Source organism: Mizuhopecten yessoensis, unplaced genomic scaffold (genome assembly GCF_002113885.1).
Source record: "Mizuhopecten yessoensis strain PY_sf001 unplaced genomic scaffold, ASM211388v2 scaffold7725, whole genome shotgun sequence".
Classification (NCBI taxonomy): Eukaryota; Metazoa; Mollusca; class Bivalvia; order Pectinida; family Pectinidae; genus Mizuhopecten; species Mizuhopecten yessoensis.
The window spans coordinates 861,540-884,717 of NW_018407191.1; the positions used below are offsets into that span (position 1 = coordinate 861,540).

The 23,178-nt window shown below is 34.3% G+C and overlaps 2 protein-coding genes and 1 long non-coding RNA gene across 3 annotated transcripts; 2 read left to right on the top strand and 1 right to left on the bottom strand.

Moving 5' to 3' along the window:
• Positions 1 to 1,761: 1,761 nt before the first annotated feature.
• Positions 1,762 to 15,569, bottom strand: LOC110454243 (dopamine beta-hydroxylase-like). The gene is made up of 10 exons (XM_021503658.1): positions 15,535 to 15,569; positions 14,948 to 15,143; positions 12,477 to 12,606; positions 9,457 to 9,558; positions 7,058 to 7,237; positions 6,270 to 6,448; positions 5,442 to 5,685; positions 4,237 to 4,336; positions 3,368 to 3,650; positions 1,762 to 2,143 (listed from the first exon to the last, which is right to left on the bottom strand). The coding sequence occupies exons 1-10, from the start codon at positions 15,552 to 15,554 to the stop codon at positions 1,886 to 1,888; spliced, it is 1,692 nt and encodes a 563-aa protein (XP_021359333.1). The 5' UTR covers positions 15,555 to 15,569; the 3' UTR covers positions 1,762 to 1,885.
• On the top strand, positions 11,302 to 12,235 carry LOC110454244. The gene is made up of 3 exons (XR_002463356.1): positions 11,302 to 11,687; positions 11,887 to 11,956; positions 12,151 to 12,235. It is a non-coding gene; the product is annotated as an uncharacterized LOC110454244 (long non-coding RNA).
• A 5,278-nt stretch (positions 15,570 to 20,847) lies between the features above and the next one.
• LOC110454212 lies at positions 20,848 to 22,566 on the top strand. The gene is made up of 3 exons (XM_021503598.1): positions 20,848 to 20,972; positions 21,383 to 21,484; positions 22,393 to 22,566. Exons 1-3 carry the CDS (start codon positions 20,877 to 20,879, stop codon positions 22,501 to 22,503), a joined length of 309 nt encoding a protein of 102 aa, XP_021359273.1. The 5' UTR covers positions 20,848 to 20,876; the 3' UTR covers positions 22,504 to 22,566.
• Positions 22,567 to 23,178: the final 612 nt, after the last annotated feature.

A 23,178-nucleotide genomic window follows, 5' to 3' on the forward strand; every position in this document is an offset into this window, starting at 1 on the left:
TCTGTGTCCTTTTCAGGATTAGTAACAATGAATTTGCCAAGTTCTGTCATTGTTCTTTCAGCGACATAGACGATATCCTCTCTTTCTACAACAAGAAATCTGTCGGGGGGATCGTATACAGCCACATGGGTTTAAAATCAACGACACTAGAGACCTGTCTACATCAGACGCTGACCTTGAGGTTTACTTACAGTATGACCTACGATGATTGCTTTCTACTGATCTGTATGATAAAGGTGGCGATTACGATTTTTCAAAGTTACAACCCGGCTTACTCAATCTACGATGTTTTAAAGATGTCACAGTTGATACATTGTATTGAGCGAATGGAAATATCCCTACGCTAATAAACATGTGAGGCACTGCCTATGTGTCTCTAATGCTTAACGCTACACTAATATGTCTTCAAGTTTTCATAGATAATATCCTTTTGAAGACAGCAGATGTTGCTGGAAGATGAGGTTAATATACAGTGCTAGAGTGGAGAAAACAACACATTAATCTTGAAGCGTCATTACTACAGAGCTATACCAATTGATTGAAGGTTAAACAAGTTTTCTGTGATCTATTAGAATTCTTCTTCATGTTCTTTCCCTGATATTTTTTTTGTCGGATTCGGCCTGCATGTTTTAAGTTTAAGTTCAATGTGAAGCTGTCCCAACCTTTTTAAATTTGACTAAATTTTGCCGATAAACCGAGAGTAAAACAATATAGTAAACTTGAAAGGCTGGCTGTGCCCTAACGACATATGAGAAGATGTTGTTATGTTCCTAATTGAAGGGAGATAACTCCAACAATTTATAAAGTAAATTTTGATACATTCTTAGTATTTATGCATGCTACTGGTATATTACTGTATGCTATTAGGTAACTAGAACAGCTCTTTTTTTGCCTATACTTCGTTTATTATTATTTTCCTCTTTTTTTCTCTCTTCCATCTGAAGTGTTTCCGGCTGTTTTGTCAGAAGCTTCACAAGAATATTAGTGGACGTGTGTAGAAGTGCTCAATGCAGTTCCCACTTAAATCGTTTGGCCGCAACAACCTTTGTTTGGCGGAGGCAGTTAAGTGTTAAAAATGGGTGTACGCTAAGCTTTTGCCATTGGTCCGCCTCAATTGATTTGTTTCCTAAATTTGTTTCTTGTCGTCATCTTTTGCAACACACCTATAGCGACTATAGGGGTACAATTGCAGCATGGTGAACTCTGCAGCAGCTGTTAATGGTATCATGTAGTCTAGTTGCATAGGCCCACAAGAGTTATCGCTCTTGTTTATTACACCATTAATTAACCTGTATAACGTCCCGTAACATGCTGAGCTCTCCTGTACGCTCTGGTAATAAAGTCAGTCGAAGCTCGCCATTTGTCAGCGTTAGTTACATGTTCAATATGTCATTTTCATCATCAACACGTGTCATTAAGCAGATTTAGAATGTAGAGTGTAGAATTTCTGTAGCAATGCTTTCCCCGGGTTTCTGCTTTATAAGTTATGAAAATATGCTGTAAAAGTGTAATTTTTTGTGTGTGGAAATATTTCCGGCCGCTATGAATGACTAAACTGATTGCGTTGTAGAAATTTTCACGTTAATAATTGGTTCTGAAATCTTTATATTTTATGTATCGGTATACATATTTGTGTTTAGATATTTTCGCGCATATTTACTCGACGTAAAATACGCGAACAATTCCACACTGCAAAAATTTCCCAATTTGCAGTAAGTCGAGCGTCCTTCTATGGTCAGCCGAGAATAAGGACACGAAAGCTACAGCGTATATAATTTATTATAACTGTCAATGACAATACATTCAGACCTTCAGCACAGAAATTGTATATCAAAACATGTCCCTATATGTGGCACTGTTACGGATGTCCGAAACACGGAAATGTTTATACCTTTCGTCGCATCGGAGGGTCGCTACAATAGCAATTGGTCTGGCCAACAAGTTTGTTGCAGAGTCCCTGTTCTTGGGCAATCTCAACGTCACAGGACTTCAGGCGCATTATTGTTTCGAGGCCGTGAAGTGTCTGTATTTGTTTTATAATGTAGTCATTTACCGTCCCCTTAAAGCATGGATTTGTTCTGATTTTCTTCACAACATTTATGCACTCTCTTAGGCATCTAAATGGAATGCAGTTATCCTTCAACTGTAGAAATAGAAAAGAATGAGTGCTAAATGACGTCAGCAAAGGTATATATTGACATAATACAATCATTAAAAGTGACAGGTTAATCACGGTATTGTATCCACTGCAATGATTATCACTGTTAAGACATGTCTTTACTCAAACTTGACCTAGATTCGAATGGTAGGTAATGTCGCTAAAGCAGAAGACGCTCACACCCCCGCAACATCTGGTCTTACTATCACAGCACTTTCAAATTGTGTCAGTGTACATTTTCCCTTTGTTCAGTTTTTACCTTAGATTCATTTATTTTTGGTTCGAATAATGGTTCACTCTTCGGTAATCTCTTGTCATATACTGTAAAAGTGGACATTTCTTTACGCAAAATTTCTACACCGCGATAATGTCCGCTTTTACAGTATCTAGCCATAACAAACAACTTAATCATCAACCAATATAGATACAGATGGTGTTGTTGATAAATTTGTCACCAGGAGAACCACACTGACAAGATAAATTCGATATTTCATATAGGTAAAACTGTAGACCTTTTATCCGTACCACCTGTCTCGTGGACTTGTTCTCTAAAAATGGATCAAATTTATTCTTTACTCAGGTATTCACAGTTACAAAAACGTCGTACTTAGTCGTGTATCTCGAACACTGTCGTTGTAAAAGTTGTATGTTTATTTCTACTGTTCCAGGAAAAAGTATTCATTGTTTTGCAATTTTATAATATTTTTCATGAAATATTTTAATGAGTCCTTTTCTGCAGATGTGTTTCGTATAAATCTTAACTCGCCATGTATTTCACACAATTATCATTACAATTTGATTTTGTGCTTTGTTACACTTCTGTGATTGGTTAACAGTGTAACACACGTGACGGTAAAGCAGCTGTTAATATTAGTATGAACGGCTGTTTTTATCAAATCCCATTGTCGTTCGAGTTGTCTCCCATTGTATAAATCATAAACATAGTATCAAAATGAAAGATGAATATCATGATAAGGTTAGTACTAATAAGTTAAACAATCCTTTTTGTTCCTTAATTTTCTAGTATATAATCGGACATACTCCAAAACGATCAAATAACTTTGAAGTTCACCTCTTTTTTGAAAATATAAGTAACGGAGTGGTAGACTTTACCTAAAGTTTGTAAAGTGTTGCATTACCATGATAACGTTAGCGATTCATACATGTACCTGGACAGACACATTAGCTATCTCTGAAAAAATGACTTACCGATTGTATTATGGCGGTAGCCTCAGGACTGGACGGAAACGTGACCACGTGACACCTATCTACAATGGTGGCGCTGTCTGTGAGAGCACACTGGGGTAACCCCATCTCCGAAAAACAATGGCGCGGAGACAAATGTTCTGCTGGGTAATAACTGAACAATCCTAGACACATCTCGTCAGAGGTAGTTCTACCAAAGAAGGTCGACATGTTGCGAGTCATCGTGTTGTAAGAACACGAAGTATAGATGGCGTCTCCAGGCTTTATATCAATCGACGACGAAAATCTAAAATATAATGTCGTTAACATCATTTACAATTGATAACGTAACATTTTGGATATAAATTGGATACCAAATAATGTTTTAATCATTAAAAAGATGGAAAGTGTGAGCATTGGATGAAGGAATATAGTGCATTTGGCAAAATGCGTGGTTCTGTTACAATCAAAAAGTCGTCACAAAGTGATATTTACCTGCTGTTTCTTAAAATAGTAACACAGACTCTATTTCACAAATCAGCTGATAAGAATATAGCGAAAATATGCGTCATCTTATATTTACTGTTAATTCAAACGTTAACTCTAGACCTGTAAGATAGATTTGTCCAGGAGTATCTCCCCTCCATCATACATTTTGTATAAGCAAAAGAACTTTTAAAACTTTAAGCATGTAACGAAATTAAGAAAAGGAAACAAACACAAAAAAATGTCAAAGATCGTCATAAAAAATGCAGTGTACCGGGAAATTTTCAAAATTTCGCCCTTCACTACTTAAATCCGTATTCGCTCAATGATAAGTTCGCTTTTCATATGTATGACTATATTGTTATGGTATGTTTTAAATAAAGTTTGATTTATATTTATAAACATACTTATGAATGACAGGGTTGTCGTAATCGTACACTATATCACGTGTTAGTGTTTCCTCTTGGACCGTTCCTGGCTTTTTCAAAGTCACTCTCATCTCAGCACCTGTTGTATATAATATATATATACAAGTATTTAACGTAATTTACATAATGTTAGCGCTAGCGTATATCCATTTTTTTGTGCGATATTCTCACGTTAAATGAAAAAAAAATACTCACTCTATATGTCTCATATATAATCTTAATAAATTGCATAGATAATGCTGCTTTTTAAAAATCACTGTACACTGCTACGAATTTGAGTAATAAACGATTTGAAATAAATGATCGGCATATAACACCACCTGAAATACGTACCAATTTATTATCCTTAATTTAGTTGTCTTTCTTTTTTATGGTGTAAGATTGTTGACTATAATCGATACACTACTTCTTACCACCTACCGGTAGCATGATAAATTCATAATCACGGTTTGTCAGTGTGAGAATACTCAAAGAGAGGTTGAGTTGAGAGCGATTTGAGAATGGATTTTTCCATTTGGGAGTATGTTTTTTTTTTTTTTTTTTTTTTTTTTAAATTCTTGCAATGACGATAATATTTAAAAAAAAAATAAAAAAAAATAAAAAAAAAATCTGTATAATTTTAAGGTTTATGGTCATTCTCCGCGCGCAATTTGTCTACGTCTGTCACAGACAGAGAATTAAGTTGACTTTTTGTAAAAGGGAGTACAGTAGTCTATAGATGATAAACAGTTTATCACAAAATATTGTCAAGGTTTGTCGTTCAAACAATTTTCTCATCTCTCGAACATGGATAAAACCTCGAGTCGAATGTCCGTGAATAAATCTAAAATGTATATGTTTAATTTTTGTCATTTGAAGCTAAAATAGAAAGCTCGCGAAACCTTGGTGAGTCAAAATACACAGACCAGTCATGAAGTAACACTCTATAAAGCAAAACTCATTAGTTTGATTTAATGAGAGGAAACTAATAAAAAGAACAATATTGATGAAATTACCGTCTTTCGCCATTGTTCTATTAACAAAAAGAACAATAATGATGAAATGCCAGTCTTTCGCCATTATTCTGGTCACAAAAAGAACAAAAATGATGAAATTTCCGTCTTTCGCCATTATTCTATTTACACGTTTCGGAAACTTTTGGATGGTACAGGTTAGAACTCACGTATACATGTTTTGGCACATACCTGCATAATGCATATGGTTATACCCGGTGAGGAGACGGATTGGGTTGGACAGTTGTTTTCTGGTACATGTTGGATAACACTGTGCCTCTACGTCGAAGCCTCTCTCCCCAGGAGGAATAGCAACGTTATTAGTTCCTACAGTAAGCATCCCGATATTGAACCGTCTCAGTTGAGGTGTATAAAATAAAAGTATGCCTGAACTATCCCTCTCGCCAACTGCCTTAGAAGGGTTGTTCCACATCACCTGTAATTGTTAAATATTAGACATATCTACCTGGTGTTTTTTATCTTAAAAATCCCCGTCCCACTGCCAAAAACTGTAACCAAGTATTGGACACATGAGTTTAGTTTTGTAAAGAAAACCATACATTGCGGGACTTATGAAAAACAATGAGGATAAAATAACAAAACATATATGTAAATCTTGATTCGAACCCTGGACTTCAGATTGTTACACTATTGTTCTAATCTGTTGATCTACATGTTCTACGTAAGTGTCCAGGCACAATTGTGCTACGGTTATACCAAATATATAGCTACAAGATAATTTTCGTTCAATGTCAGGATTCGAACCCTGGGCTCCATTTGTTATGATATCGCTTAACCCAGTCGACTGAGAAATCTTTAACGGATTATGCTGGCCAAATTGTGCTGCAGTTATTTTCAAACGGAAGTTAAGGGGAGGTTACTGTACATATGGACAAAGAATAGTGTGCATAGGGACCATTTTCAGGACATTGTATGAACACGACAAAATCAAGAAATATTTCAATATTGTTTTATAAAATTACGCTCAAATAATCATTTATGTTGATAGTAATACCTTACCTGAAGAATAGCATACCGATACCCCGTCAGTCCGATTTTGTACCCAGCCTCGAGAGGATGGCAGTTCCCGCCAATAGTCGGAGTCCATCCGACCATTAAGTCTGGACAAAGGAGTGGTTCGGCCAGCATTTCGCATGGGTAAACTTGACCCAAGGGATGTGCCAAAGCCGTAACAGTCACTAGCAAAAAAAAAAAAAGCCGTTATACGTTACTAAAGAGTGATCTAAAGAATCAATGCAAACAAATACTTATATGCTAGACTTGACCTGGGGGTGGGTGAGACCATTCATTAGAGTTTGACAATGCCTAGGGTCGCAGCGAGGGTTTCACTGTCTCCCGAGGCAAATTAATGTAGCGCTTATTTTATTTTTTTGAAAAAGAAAAATGGTGGCTTAAACGAACCATGCGCACATCTTCTTTAGGCGGTTACTATTTTGCACTGTCACACACAATGTGAACCGTTGCTAGGGGGTTGGAAAGCACCCTTCCACTGACTCAATGTTAAAGCGAATGTGACAGTGTGGAATGAATATTTTGTCTCGGCCAATCAGATGACAGGATTTTCACTGGATGTTTTATAATACAAATGATGTTGATGTGTGATACAGGACATCAATGATCAGTAGTAAAAGATAAATTAGTTTATCATAAACAACAAAACATTTTTTTTAAAAAAGTGCCTCAGGTAAACACGTGTTAGAATGACTGAAATACTATTACAGAAGATACCCATTTAATAAGTTATGAATTTGCTGTATTCTTAGTCTTCGTCTTCTTCAAAACTATACCTCCTGGAGAGCAAGCCTGTAATGTCATATGATGCAAAACCTTGCTGTTGTTAAGGAATGCCGTATCAGCGATCACGTGGTAATCCCGATCTGATGGAAACTCAAGGTTCACACACATGTTGGTGGTCTCTTGCGCCGGTACAGCTGTATCCGGTAATCTCAATGCCATATTTTGAACACCTGAAGAAATAATGACCAGGTACATATTGATCCATTCTGTATACATACATGTACCTTTTTGTACGACAGTGCTAGTTTAGCGATTTTCATCGTAACGTTTAACCGCAAAAAAAATAATTATTACGTTAAAAATCTATGTTATCAAACAATTTTATAGGAGTATCATGATAATCAAGATCATTCATTCTGCATGGTGTGAGTGTTTTTGGTTTTTCGCATATCAACATGAAAATTACAATGTTCAAAGAATCGCTGCATGTGATATATGTTGCGTAATACACTATGTACGTAGTATATAGTTTATACTTAACCTACTACACTATGCATGTATCACTGTACTGACTCCGATCAAAGTAACTCAATTGTATAAGTTATTCGATCAATTAAATGCATTGAATCTAGCTCTTTTTGTATGAATAAAAGGAACAAGCGCATAATATATGTTTTGTATTGTGATGAGCTAGCGCTATTTAAGTTATACATGTAAGTATTGTGATGATCGAGCGAACTTTTAGTTATATTTTGTTGTGATGATCTAGTTCACTTTTGTTATATGGTATTGTGATGATCTAGTGCCTTTTTGTTATATGGTGCTGCAATGATCTAGTGCAATTTTAGTTATAATCTGTTTTGATGATCTAGCGCACTTTTGTTTATATGGTATTGTGATGATATAGTAAACTTTAAGTTAATTGTGTTGTGATGATCTAGCGCACTTTTAGTTACATTGTGTTGTGTTGATCTAGTGCACCTATAGTTATATTGTGTTGTGATGGTCTAGCGCACTTTTAGTTACAATGTGTTGTGTTGATCTAGCGCACTTTTAATTACGTTGTGTTGTGATGATCTAGTGAAGTTTTAGTTATATTGTACTGTAATGATCTAGTGCACTTTAAGTTATATGGTATTGTGATGATCTAGTGCACCTATAGTTATGTGGTATTGTGATTACATAGTGCACTTTTAGTTTCATTGTGTTTTGATGATTTAGCTCACTTTTAGTTATATTGTACTGTGATGATCTAGTGCACTTTTCGTTATATGGTATTGTGATGATATAGTGGATTTTTAGTTATATGGTATTGTGATGATCTAACTCACTTTTAATTATAGTTTTGTGATGATCTAGCGCTATTTTAGCTTTATGGTTTTGTGATGATCTAGAGCTTTTTCGGTTTTATGGTCTTGGGATGACCTAGCGCTATTTTGGTTTTAAGGTTTTGTGGTGATCTAGCGCTATTTTGGTTTTACGGTATTGTGATGATCTAGCGCTATTTTGGTTTTACGGTATTGTGATGATCTAGCGCTATTTTGATTTTACGGTATTGTGATGATCTAGCGCTATTTTGGTTTTACGGTATTGTGATGATCTAGCGCTATTTTGGTTTTACGGTATTGTGATGATCTAGCGCTATTTGGGTTACAGTGCGTTGTGATTATCAAAAGCACTTGCAGTTACATTTTATTGTAATGATATAGCGAACTATCAGTTGTGTTGCATTGTAATCGTCTAGCGAACTTTTAGTTACTAATCGTTGTGATGTATTGTTATGTGATGAGATGGTGCAATTCTAGTTTTATTGTATTGTGATGAACTAGCGCCCTATTTATTGTGGTGTATTGTGACGAACTAGCGCATTATTTATTGTAGTGTATTGTGATTAACTTGAACTTTATAGACGATTATTTATTTTCTATTTTGATGAACTAGCGCACTATTAATTGTGGTGTGATGAGCTAGCGCACTATTAGTTGTGTTGTAGTGTGATGAAATAGCGCACTATTACTTGTGTTGTTGTGTGATGAACTAGCGCACTATAAGTTGTGTTGTTGTGTGATGAACTAGCGCACTTTTAATTGTGGTGTGGTGTGATGAACTAGTGCACTATAAGTTGTGTTGTTGTGTGATGAACTAGCACACTATTAGTTGTGTTGTGGTGTGATGAAATAGCGCACTATTAGTTGTGTTGTTGTGTGATGAACTAGCGCACAATTAGTTGTGTTGTGGTATGATGAACTAGCGCACTATAAGTTGTGTTGTGGTGTGATGAACTTGCACACTATTAGTTGTGTTGTGGTTTGATGAAATAGTGAACTATTAGTTGTGGTGAGTTGTGATGAACTAGCGCACTATGTATAATTATATAAGCTATGTTGTATTCTGTTGCCAATATATTAGCACATTTGCGGGGGAATGGGGCGATAAAAAATCATCTTACCTTGCTGCCTAATGAACTCACAGTCGACAGGAACAGTTGGGCATTTGAGCCAATTGGCGTTTTGTTTTTGGCAGAAGGGTGAGCTCCATGGTTCGCAAACACCTTATAAAAACAATGTTTGAATCATATTCGTAGGTAATGCATGATGTAAATTAATCAACAATACTTTGAACGGGTTGCTATATGGACCATTGTATTTCTATCGGTGGATATGTATATTTTCTTAGATTTATTCCACAGCGGATGGTATAGTAACTTGTAATATTTTGATTCCTGTGTTGGTTCTATTAACAGAAATATGGTTGAATATGAGATGCTATGAATATTTTAACCACATGTAAATGTTAAGCAAATATATCTTCAACATGTATGGATGGATTACATTAAAATGTTTTTCATTTTTAGAGAAAAGGATGTTGTTAAAATGAATGACAGGGTATACTGGTAAAACGTAAAGAAAATGAAATTAACATAGGTCAATAGGTCATGAAAGTTATGACTACTTAGAAAAATCAATGATATAAAAAGAGAAATAACTTATTATATACTATTACATATAATATTTTATCAACAGTCGCAACAAATTGAAGTAGAGCTTCAACATCCCACAATCTTATTACTTTTGACCGCTTGTGTGACTACGACCTTTGGGTAGAGACCTAAACATGTTACAGTGTATCGAATTTAGTCATAACACGTTCTAATGTCAATTTTCAGCAAACGTTTTGAACACACTCACACCCACAAACACAGGTGATTGCACATATAGATATCGGTAATAATAAGAATTCGAGGTTCTTATATGCCGCTTTATCATATCCTAGTTCGAAGGTCGTCTCAAAGTGGTTCATAAACTATTATCCGTGGTCATAGGGCCTTTGCAATCAGCCAATATATTCCTCAAATTCAATGGGATGTTTAATATTATTTTACAATAATTTTAAAGTGAAAGTAACCAAGGAAAAGAAAGACTTGATGGGATTTTTTAGTTTTGCAATTAGAAATAGAAGGTAAGTGTATAACACTGATAACAGTCTATGGACCAAATTCTGACACACTGACTTACTTTCTATGACAATATAATAGAAACTATTAGTGATTTTAATAATGAATATTTATAATATGGGGAAATTTTAAATGAATGTTAATCCTGAAATAGACTATGATAACAACTATAAACATATTAACAACCCGAAAGCTAGAGACAAACTTAATGAAATAATTGCAGATTTTAGAATGGTAGATATTTATCGTGAACAACATCCTGAGCAAAAAATATATACTTGTAGAAGATGTTATCCTACCAAACAGGCACGTTTAGACATATCAGAAAAACTATTAGCAAGTGAACATAATTCTACTATCGATCCAGGATATAGGTCTGATCATTTAATGCCAATAATCTCTTTAACTTTTAATGAATTCAGAAAAGGTAAGCTATGGAAATTTAATACCTCTCTTCTTCATGAAATAGATTATCTTGAAGTTAACAATCAAACACAGAAGGAAGTATTTTTTCATGTGCGATATAACAAATATCGAACAAAAGTATTTTAAGTTTGGTTCCCTGGAAAAAAGGGCATTTTCTTCAAATACCGGGAATACCTTTGGCGATTGTTAACTTACCTTTCTCGGATATAACATTTTAGCTTTATCCGCTAAGGAGTTTTATATGCTACTTCCAGAGACGTTATAAAGATTTTCGTTCCATTTCCGTCTTAAACAATAAAAATCTTCAGCAGTGATTTCTTCCTTAGACACTCAAATCTACGCTGCAGAAATGTAACCGTCGTCATCATAATCTCATTTCATTGTCTACCACGAGTTAAGATTGATTAATGTAGTAGTGTCATTATTTGTCATTATTACTTTTAATATATTTGTGGTATTTAGCTATACGCGTTCGTATGTAACGGAAATCAGCCTTCCGTGTAATTTTGTACGTCACGCATTGCGGCAAAACTTTTAGCGCGCGCGCGGAAATAGCACGCGTAAATGCGAGTAAGGTACTGAGCGGATGTGATGTAATGTGTTGTAAACCTGTTTGTCCAGTACGTATTGTCTATGTATAGAATACCTAGTATTGAATGTAGGGTAATTTACCTGGTGCACTGGTCACTTTGAACAGAGCGGCCAGAGCGAGCACAGCGAACATTTGTACACCTATATCTTTACCTAGCCAGCATAGGAATTAAAAGAGGTAGCGGGCACTAGAGCCAAAAGCAAATAATGTAAGTACTCGCGTATAAATATAAGTTTAATTCATTATAGTATCTATTCAATAATATATTTAATTAACGTAATATTTTTGTTAAAAGTAAAGTTAATATTTTGAAAGTCTTTGTAAATTTAGAAATCGGGCGTGGTCAATTTAGTAGACAAGTGATTTCGAAGAAGCAAGTTTTTAATATATATTGTTTCCTTTTATAGCTTACATTGAACGAGTAAGACTGAGGACTCGGCGGACTTTGTCCGAGAAAACCCTCTTCACATTGAAGAGGTGGGTATTTTAATATATTTGTAATTATGCTGTATTTCTATATAATATATAGATTGAATGTAACAGTTGTAATACGTATTCCATTATTGTAACTTATGTAACTGGCTACGGCCAGGTAGTTGTTTGACATGTCTTAGCTCATGTGATTGTATAAATGTTATATGTGTAGTAATATGATGTATTTCATGTTACAGGGTTTTTACTTACGTAATAAATTAACTGAGAAAAGAACCCAGGAGTTGTCGTATATCCACGATAAAAGACGACTATTACATTAATTAATTAACTATTGTCGAAGATAGTAGTCGACCCACATCTTTGTCCAGAGTAGACGGAATGTGTCTCCATGAGTACCATATGTGCTGCAGGAAAGCCTTACCTTCCGGGCCACCTATTTCACCTGTAGATGTTCATGGTGTTTCATGTTGTCTTTCGTTTACTTTTGATGTCTTTTGCTATCCTGATTCTTTATATCTATATATGCTTTGAGTTCTGATCAGTTTACAGATTATATATTTACCAGGATGGCCATTGGGTTCAAATATTGGGCTGCGTCCATATTTCCATATACAGAGTGGATCGCCGAGTTCTCGTCCGTTTGTAGCTCCATCTCCGTCGGAGTCAAGCATGCAGAAGCTCTTGTCCCATACCTTTATGTATGTTTCAACAAAACAAATGATTGGCATGTGATTTTGTATTCATTTATATAATATATATTGCAATAGCTTTTGCGATTGCTACATAAATTATAGCTACAAACAAACACTAGTTTTGTACAAGTCAGTTTTGAAACATATGTAAAACACGTAAGTGTGATGATTCTACACATGAAACGGACACATGTAGTCACTAGATACTCTTAAGAACGATAAATATTCAAAAGAATCATAATTAATGCACAGTTAAAAAATAGTGATGTACGTTACTCAAAATTATCTTCGACAAATACTGTTTGACACTTTTGATACATTAGTTATAAAATATATGAAGCACATTTGTAATCATAATGATCTATTGTCTGCTCCACCATTTTGAATGTAAACCTTTGTTTCAGCACTATTTTATAAACCAAACAACAGTCTACTACGCTCAACGAATTGTCCAAGGAGCACAGAAACAAAAATTTGAATATCATATTTGAAAAAAAAAATCAATTTACGGCTAGGAAATATAAACCAGGAGTACACGACGTTTAATGATGTTTTAGCCGTCGTTTATAGAAAAAAAATATATAAAATCATATTTTATATATGCAAAGCCTCAGGCATCGATTTAAAAACAAAATGGTATGGATTGTAAAAATCAATTCAGATTTCATTAGTAATCATAATGATGTGAATCTAAGGAAACTTTGCAATGCTAATGTCAAAAATAAATTGCTTATATAATCCTCTTGTATTTTTTTAAAATCCTTCATTTACATCTAGACTTTTTCAAAACGTATTAGCCTCATTGACAATGATGAAAATATTTACTGTGAACACCTGTAATATAACCAAGATTCATTTAACAATTACATAATATATAAATATACAGTAATGTACCATTGAACATATATAAACGTAGTACATGTATCATTGAACACCACTACCAATGAACACAAATAAACCATTGTCTTTGAACACTAACAAACCTGAAATGATTGAACATTTGTAAAACGACCTCCATTGAACACTTCAAACCTATTATCTTCAAACATTTACAAACTGAGTTTTCTTGAACACTCATAAACCTTATACCATTGAACACTTTTAAACATAGGATCATTGATCACAAGTGAAATGATTGAACATTTGTAAAACGACCTCCATTGAACACTTCAAACCTTTATCTTCAAACATTTACAAACTGAGTATTCTTGAACACTCATAAACCTTATGCCATTGAACACTTTTAAACATAGGATCATTGATCACAAGTGAAATGATTGAACATTTGTAAAACGACCTCCATTGAACACTTCAAACCTTTATCTTCAAACATTTACAAACTGAGTATTCTTGAACACTCATACACCTTATGTCATTGAACACTTTTAAACATAGGATCATTGATCACAAGTGCAATGATTGAACATTTGTAAAACGACCTCCATTGAACACTTCAAACCTTTATCTTCATACATTTACAAACTGAGTATTCTTGAACACTCATAAACCTTATGCCATTGAACACTTTTAAACATAGGATCATTGATCACAAGTGAAATGATTGAACATTTGTAAAACGACCTCCATTGAACACTTCAAACCTTTATCTTCAAACATTTACAAACTGAGTATTCTTGAACACTCATAAACCTTATGCCATTGAACAATTTTAAACATAGGATCATTGATCACAAGTGAAATGATTGAACATTTGTAAAACGACCTCCGTTGAACACTTCAAACCTATTATCTTCAAACATTTACAAACTGAGTATTCTTGAACACTCCTAAACCTTATACCATTGAACACTTTCAAAACATAGGATCATTGAACACAAGTGAAACTTGTATAATTAAATACGCTTCATTTCTGCGATATGAACGATATTTTTTTCACAAACGTAGATATTGTTAACAGATCTGTTTTTAGAAGCCTTTTTACTTACATGAACTAGGGTTGCCACGATGGCAACGATACAATACGTATCACGATACAATACGTATCACGATACAAATGATCTGCTTGAAAGGTCAACTTTATAACGATTGAGTGAAGGATTTTATGAAGTTTTGTTATAGACTTCAGTAGTAAATACTATCGAAATAACTTGCTTTGTATAATATCTAGTACTTTTGGGTATGACTACACAGTGGAACACATCTTTACTGAAGGATTAAAAGAATATAAGTACACTTTTTAGAGTTTGCTAAAAGAAAATATTGATGATTTAAGTACTATTAGTGTATTTCAATACAGACAAACAAAATAATTCGATACTATACATAAGAAAGTATCGCGATACGATACAACACGATATAACGTTGCAACCCTAATACTTACGAAATTATTGTTTTTAAATGCCTGGCCGAATGGATTTGTTAGTCCACCTCCCAGCTTGTTTTGGTGGCCAACTCCCTTCCATATATCATTTCTATTACATGGATCTTGAACTTTGTCACCATTCGGAATTCTCTCTTGAAATATGTTAAATCCAAAGATGACGTCACACAGGCACAGCAGAAAAAGACACAAAACTCTGTAGAAATGTAAAAACGAAGGTATATTAAATAAAAAATGTGACGTCAAACAAAAGCACAGCAGAAAAAGAAACCAAACTCTATAAAATGGCAAAAAGAACCCTTTGAAGTATACATAGTAAATTATATGATAATTTGATGATGGTGTTTTTGTAAAAATATGAGTAAACTGTATTTACACTAATTAAATTATGATGACGTTCCTTGCTAAGATTTTCTATGCCTATACACTTGCACATGTACAATTGTTTGTTCAAGCAATACACCTACATGGTTTTAGTATCGATTTTATATAAAACATCTAGTAGACATTAACAAAATCACGTGTAACATTAAACCATGAAAATGAAATAAAAAATCAGAACATACCTAAACATAGAAATAACCTACCTTACGATTCTGTCCCACATTATGCTGTGGAATTCTCGAACTTGTTAGAATACTATAAATATCATAAATCAGGTAAAAGTTGAAGTCGTAATTCTCTGATGTAGGCAAATTTAAAACATAGGTCATGTCATTTTAATATTCATATTACTTGTATGACAAGTTGTGTTTACCATAAGTGTCAAGTAGAATAAACAATGATAAATGTATAAGGACGTATTCCGCTCGCGTATCACGAACGTACTTGTTGATGGTATGAACAGAATGTTATGTTAATTGACGCTTAGTTTCCATATGTATAATCGTGTTTAAATGAACAAATTCACCTTTAAATAAAAGTTACGGTAGAAAGATAGATTTTGGTCCGTTCATGCCTTTTAAGCGGTTTGCACTCGGCGAACACTATAAAGTATTTATACAAACAAAAAAACCTATATTAATTTCATTTTACAGTTATTCGTGTGTCGGTTGGTACAATCGCAATAATAAATAAGAACATATGTCGAATCGAATGCATGCGACTCATGGTTTGGAAAAAGTTCAACTGAGTTATAATAAATATTGTGCATGAAGGGCAGATATGTCGAGTGAATGGATAATATGGAGCGAGCCAGGTAGATGTGACAAGGGTCAGGCAGATATGAATCGGATCGCGATTTAGCCCATTCATAGTTAGCAGTATCGCATTTACAAAACAAAAGGCTTGTATTTGTTTTACATATGTCATTTTGCTAAATGTGTCCCCTATTGTTTAAGTAGGGCCGTATTGTCCATGGATGTTGAAGGTCAAATAATTAAGCCTTAACATATCTAGCCGCGTTTTTCCATAAACAATGTACTACGGAAACCCTTAACTGCCATGCTACACCTTTATATACGGTAGAAAGATAGATTGTGGTCGGTCCGCTCATGCCTTTTAAGCGGTTTGCACTCGGCGAACGCTATTAAGTTTTTTTGTTTTTTTTAAATTAATGATATCATATGAACTTTATTTTACAGTTATTATAAAACACGTTATTTCAACTAATATATATAACTCTTGAATCGTTCTTTTACCTCAAGTTTAATGTCACGGAGAAGCTAGGTTGTCCTCTCTTTCGCTCGTATTCGTGTGTCTGTTGGTACAATCGTATAGTGGTGTGTATAAGTAGTCGAGTAATGGTCCAGTAACACACCGTAGAGCTGATTTCAGTTCTTAAATGTATACCCTAGACAACAGTGGGACCAATTACCACAGTGGGAACATATAAGAACATATATCGATTCGAATGCATGCGACTCGTGGTTTGGAAAAACTTCAACTGAATTATAATAAATGTTGTGCATGAAGGGCTAATATTGAACGAGCCAGATAGATATGAAAAGGGCCAGGCAGATATGAATCGGGCCAAGATATAGCCTATCCACATCTAGCAGTATCACATATACAGAACGTCCGAAATTACAGACAGCTATATGATATTTAAGTCTTGTATTTGTTTTACATATGTCATTTTGTTAAGTGTGTCCCCTATTGTTTAAGTAGGGCCGTAATGTCCGTGAATGCTGAAGGTCAAATAATTAAGCCTTAACATATCTAGTCACATTCTTCCATATATACTAAAACTGACATGCTACACACTAAATCGAAATAATATTATTTCGTTATTAAGAATTATCATTTCGTTGATTTTTTTTCGAAATATTATTTCGTAATAACGAATAATTATTTCGGTGGTTTTTTTTTACTATTATTTCGTTATAATTTGTAATAACGCAATAATATTTCGAAAAAAACCGAAAGAAAATGAGTGTGTAACAGTCGGATTAGGGGCTCCATGCTATACGCTTATATGACCGATATTGTTTAGTTCCTTGTACTTATCTAAATAAATCACGTTGTATGTACACTTTAACATAGTGTTCCTGTAAAACTGTATATGACCATAGTGTTCAAGATGAACACCGTTGATCCACATCCATTGCTGAGTGTATAGCCCATGGAAAACATATTCTCCTAGCTTTATTTTTATAAGGACTTAAAATTGAAATGTAAATATGTGATAATGTAATGTCTCTTTTATTGACGTGTTCAACCAAATTATACATGTAAATTTCTTTTTCTTTTTCATGTGCATTTGACACATCGTATATTAGTTCAAATATTTACATAAATGGTGGACTATTTTTCTCACAAGTATACCATGATATGAAATTAATAAATCGTTTTTGAAGTTGAATATATGCATATTATTTAACGGTTAAGGGTGACAAACTCAAATAAGCTTTTTTAGCGAAGGGCTGAGTAGGGCAAATAATTGAAAACAATATATGTTCCCGTTCGTTGTTCAAACTTAACACTGTTGAAATCAGTAATTCTAAAATAATAAATTGTAGCGCCGCAAATTCTTAGCGTTATATGTGACCTAATAATCATGGTTTTCTTGATATGAATGTGTTGTATTTTCTATCATATAAAAGAGGTCAAATGCCAATCTAGTTATTCATATATTGTTGTACTACACCCTTCCATAAGCCTTATTCAATTCTGTTTGGAGCGCGATAAGTCTTTTGGGAAATAAATGTACACCAATAATTAAAATAGCGTGACAAAATAGAATACACAAAAGGGGAAATTAATTACTGAATGTACCTTTATCAGTAAAAAAGGAAAACGCATACAATTTAAATAGCATTATGATCAGAATTTCAAACAACTAATGCGTCAGTATTGTGTATCGCTGAATCCATTCCTCTCTTAATGCTCAATTCATTACCATCTATTTATACAAATTCATCCTAATTATATTCTTTTTCACGACTCATAAACATTCTTGCGGTTTTTATAATGAATATACGATAGATCGTTGGGAGCAAAACGATTCGTATCCGGCGTACTGTTTTAATTGGATATAAGGAAGCCAATTAGACATGTTTTCTTTATCTAACGTAAGGAAACATATCATATATGTTATATTACTCAATATACAGTGGGATACTGCATACGAAATATCATTGAAACATAAGATTGGATGTACCATATATTCTTTAAAACTTACATAAAGAAAGCACATCCAATACCCTTTATTACTGTAACATAAAAAAGAATTTCTCATATATTTATGTATCTAAAATGTGTATTACTCTGATGTAAGGAATATCACACATTTACATTAATTTGACATAAGACATTTTAATAAAAAGATAGTACCTCATCGAAAACATTCGACGGAATACATTTGCCTGATCTACCCTGTGTATCTTTCAGTATGCATACAAATGTATTTGTAAATAAAACGTAACCAACAATCTGACATGTTTGTTATTTAATATGCGATAATTAATAATAATGATAATAATTTGAGGTTTTTATATACCGCTTTATCACAATATAGGTCGTGTCAAAGCGGTTCACACATTATTCTCCATGGTTATTGGGTCGATGCTGCCATTAAGGCTAGCATTCAACAATTCGAGCAGTGCCCAACCACGTAGTCATTTACAGCTGAGTAGACTGGAACAAACGGAGAAAGTATCTTGTTCAAAGATACAACACAGTGCCGTGGCGTGACTCGAACCAGCAATCCTTCGGGCAAGAGCCCGGCGTCCTTCCAATACACTACCGTGCCTTGATTAAAGAACAATATTTATTTATCACTTTGTGAGGTCTGACATGAATAAGTAAATAACTGTTAATTTCAATTCATCAATATTTGAATAATTTGATTCAACCAAAGGCTGCAAAACAGGAAAAAATATAAGAGTTCATAATTTCAACGTTTTATTACGCGATTTGATTTTTATTAAATACCAATGTCACTCTTTCTAAAGAAAATAAATTCGTATTTATGCCTATGTTCCTAATATTTTTTAAACTAACATTCATAAATCAATATATGTCTTATATGCTGTTCTCGAATTAAACAATCCGGTGTCCTGTAGGATGGTAAACAGCAAGACTACCACTGACATATTGTACTATGGCACAGAGGGTATTCCGTATCTAACTCCAGAATATTTCTTTGTCCATGTAACAGAAACATATGAACCACGACAGACAGCTGCAACTTATAGGGGGGAACAGAGCGCAGGAATACACCAACCCCTTACATCTTTAACACATAGTTGCGCAGGTATGTTCACTTTTCAAAAATACTTTTGTAGTCATTGATGTTTCTTATGCTTGCTTTATGATTTGCTTTAAAAATGTCAAAAATGCCAATTTAAACATAAACTTGATTATGCACGTTCTTCTTTTTAATATTCCAACAACAATTGAATGTTGTGGTGAGATTTTGTTTACCAGTCGATTAGTGCAGTTTAAAACTATAAAAGATTTACACCTTTAAGCAAATTAAGCAAGCATGTCACTTAACGGCCTCAATTTAATACAGTATTTTATAAACTTTATTTATTTTACAACAATAATGAAACAAGTTATATAACTTATATTAATCACACTGGTTGACCTGGATGTGAGCGCGCATGTGATCTTTATGTGGGAATAAATCAAAGTACCCAGCAAGAAAAGAAAAAAAACCCTGATCAGGCAGGTGACCCCCATACATTTCACGTCCGATCAGGAAATCGAACCCCGGTTGCATTGGTGAAAGGCGAGTGCGCTATCCAATGCGCCACCCGACCGCCTCGGAAATAATGTATAATATTTTACAGGTATCTTATCTCCGGCTATATCGTTCATTATCGCCGTATTATTTTTATTTATATAATAGGAATGAAGTCCCTCTTGTTCATTTTGGTGACCATGTTGGATACTGCATCCGGGTATTCAAGTTTCCAAGCACTGATTCCGAACGGGGATAGAGTCAGTGATCCTTGTGACAGTTCGAGTTGGCAAGGTGTTGGACATTGGGCCAAGGGTGGGGGCGGGGCCAGAAACCCCTTTGGAGAGGCATTTCAACAAAGTGATAGGGTAAGTCTGTTTGGTGTTTGGCATGTTGTATTTCCAAAACGATAAAGACTAGGAAATTCGGATTTGCTACGTATTGAAATCAAACACATAACTTTGACATATACTAGTAGCCAGAAAGCAAAAATTGGAACAAGAAACTTTTCACAAATATAATTTATTGAGAAAGAAAGCGAAAGAGTTGACTGATGTAAAATTTGTTCGAAAAGGTATATAAATAAAATACCCCATGAGAATATCCAAATCGGTGTTGGGAATAAATAAGATATAATTAAGAATTAAACATATGTGGTATTACTAGAAAAATCATAAACAAATTTTGAATTCCTAGAACCAAAGGGAGATATCGTTAACATGTGAGTGACCAGAACACATAACTTGGGTCATTATTCATGTACACAGGTATGGACACGAGCTCTCTGCATGGCTGATTCTGATGGTGATGGTCAATCGAATGGCGTTGAACTCGGTGATCCAGGTTGTGTGTGGACTCGGGGCGCGACACCTACGGATCGACCAACTGGACATCCAGGTATAGGAGCTATATATCTCAAACACCATAAACAGTGTACTTTGCTTCTACTACTTGAACTCTATGAACACTATTTTAATTCCTATAATAAATCACTTACTGCCATTTAAAAAAAAACCAGGTGTATATATCACTGGTTGATAGAAATCGGTTTTATAGTAACTCAATAAACCATGTAGATTGTCTTGTGATGATACTAAGGGTATTATGCATAGTATGAATATATCTAAAATAATATATTATGAAAACTGAAAAAAACAAATTATCAAAAGTGCGTCGCAAGGGAAACATCTCTTTGTATACAATGCTCATTATCACACATTTACAGATATGTATATGCAAATATTTTCTATTAAGACGGGAATCTTCTTATCTCATACACATATGTCTCTACATTTTCTTCCTATCAGGCATCTGTGAAAACTGGAGAACACCACTATGTAGGACGAGAAACTCAAACCTATTCAATTGCGCGTCTACTGGTTTACAATGCCCTGCCATCAGTGCTCAAGGTGAGACCTTTACTCAGTACACAGCTTCTATTGTCACATATAATGGACTAGGGACGCTAAGGGTCATTTTCGGCTCATCGGGGATTTATGATTAGTTGTCATATTCGTAATCTGGGATAAATGGGACAAATTCAATCGAAAGGTAGTATAGAAGATATGGCATAGCACATAGAGTTATAAACGCGCATGTTTCTTAATAAAACGCGTGAGTATCGTCCATGTACTGTATTAACGTTTTGACTAAATTAACATAACACTGGTCAATTTTTGAAAGCCTCCGCCAGCAGCAACCTAATTATATATCTGTGATTGCTAACCATCGTCATGCCAGTGAGAGGAATATTTGTTTGTCACATGCGGAGGCTTTCTTTCTGCATACTAACTGTCCGAAACACCATTTTTGGCTATTTCTGTATAGCAACGCATTTTGTTTGCAATGATAGGGCATGCCCAACGGAAAAAAACTGAATCAGGAAAGATAACCCCAATTTACCAATATGATATTGGAAAAAGGTATATTAATTAAAGTTTAAATTTTGAATATATTGGCTTTTGACGATATTAAGGTTATCATGGTTAGTATAGAATATAATATCTTTGAAATCCCTGTATTAATTTTTCAACTTTCAAGGAAATCGTGGCATTTGGAGCATTCTCTTGAATATTGATTCAACTGTGACATGAAGCCAATGTAGGTATGGGATGTTACTATCAAGAAAAGGAATGTTCAAAATTGAAAAGTCAAAATGTTCACGCTAATTGCAAAGCTTGGTATTAAAACATATCTGTTGAGCATACTTTATAATCATTATTTGTGGAAAACGACTGATACATTTGAGTCTGTAGTAACTAAGATTTTAAGTTTAAATTTTGTCGGATAATTTTTTTTTATTTTTTTTTAACTTCAGGTGTACAGCAAAAACAATTTAGGATGCCAAGAACAACGATACCAGCAACAGCTTTCTCATACATGTGTGTCAACCTTGAGTTTCCAACAGATCGTGATTATCATATTATAGCGGACACGGGAATTCTCGACAATCAGAACGCAGTGCATCATATGATTTTATTTGCGTGTTCAACGGGAGGTAAGATGAACGATAAACAACAAAACATCCAACCAAAGCCCATATCCCACCGCACTTGACGCAATCCCCACCACAACTCCCCTTGTTTATATTGAAATCAGAATAATATTAAAAAGAATTTTGAGGACGAGTCAAGTTTAAGTGGTTAAAGAAAACGTATGGAAAACCACCGATATGCGGCCGGTACCTGGTGACGGCCCCAAATAGGTCTCGAGCCCGCGACCAAGTGGTGGAGGGCTAGCGATCGTAGATGCCTTAATAACCGCTGTCCCGGCAAATCTGTAGAACAAATCGACATCGTCATTTAATTTTAAATATACTATAAAATAAAAACTGTTGTTAATACATTACTTGAGTTGACCTGAAAAACTAATCATTTTCATGAAATATGAACGTAATTCACATTTCTTGTAAGTCAGACTAGTGTTCACAGCTGTTAAGTTCCTAGATGAAATTAAGCTGAAGATATAATGCATAATTCAAACGAATTCCTACTATCATTTATTGACAGATATAGTCGAGGAAAACTAAAAATGGATTACAGCATAGTTGAATTAAAATATGAATAAACATATAGCAAAAATAGGATATTACGGCCAACTACAA

Bases quoted from the DNA above. Each gene is read 5' to 3' on its own strand.
- LOC110454243 (XM_021503658.1), bottom strand. From the start codon at position 15,554: ATGTGGGACAGAATCGTAAG. The intron at 5,686-6,269 runs GTAAGGTATTAC...TAACAATTACAG, and splicing joins ATCGGTATGCTATTCTTCAG to GTGATGTGGAACAACCCTTC. The intron at 3,651-4,236 runs GTATGTTTATAA...ATTATATTTTAG, and splicing joins GACAACCCTGTCATTCATAA to ATTTTCGTCGTCGATTGATA.
- LOC110454212 (XM_021503598.1), top strand. From the start codon at position 20,877: ATGGTGATGGTCAATCGAATGGCGTTGAACTCGGTGATCCAGGTTGTG. The intron at 20,973-21,382 runs GTATAGGAGCTA...TCTTCCTATCAG, and splicing joins TCGACCAACTGGACATCCAG to GCATCTGTGAAAACTGGAGA. The intron at 21,485-22,392 runs GTGAGACCTTTA...TTTTAACTTCAG, and splicing joins CCCTGCCATCAGTGCTCAAG to GTGTACAGCAAAAACAATTT.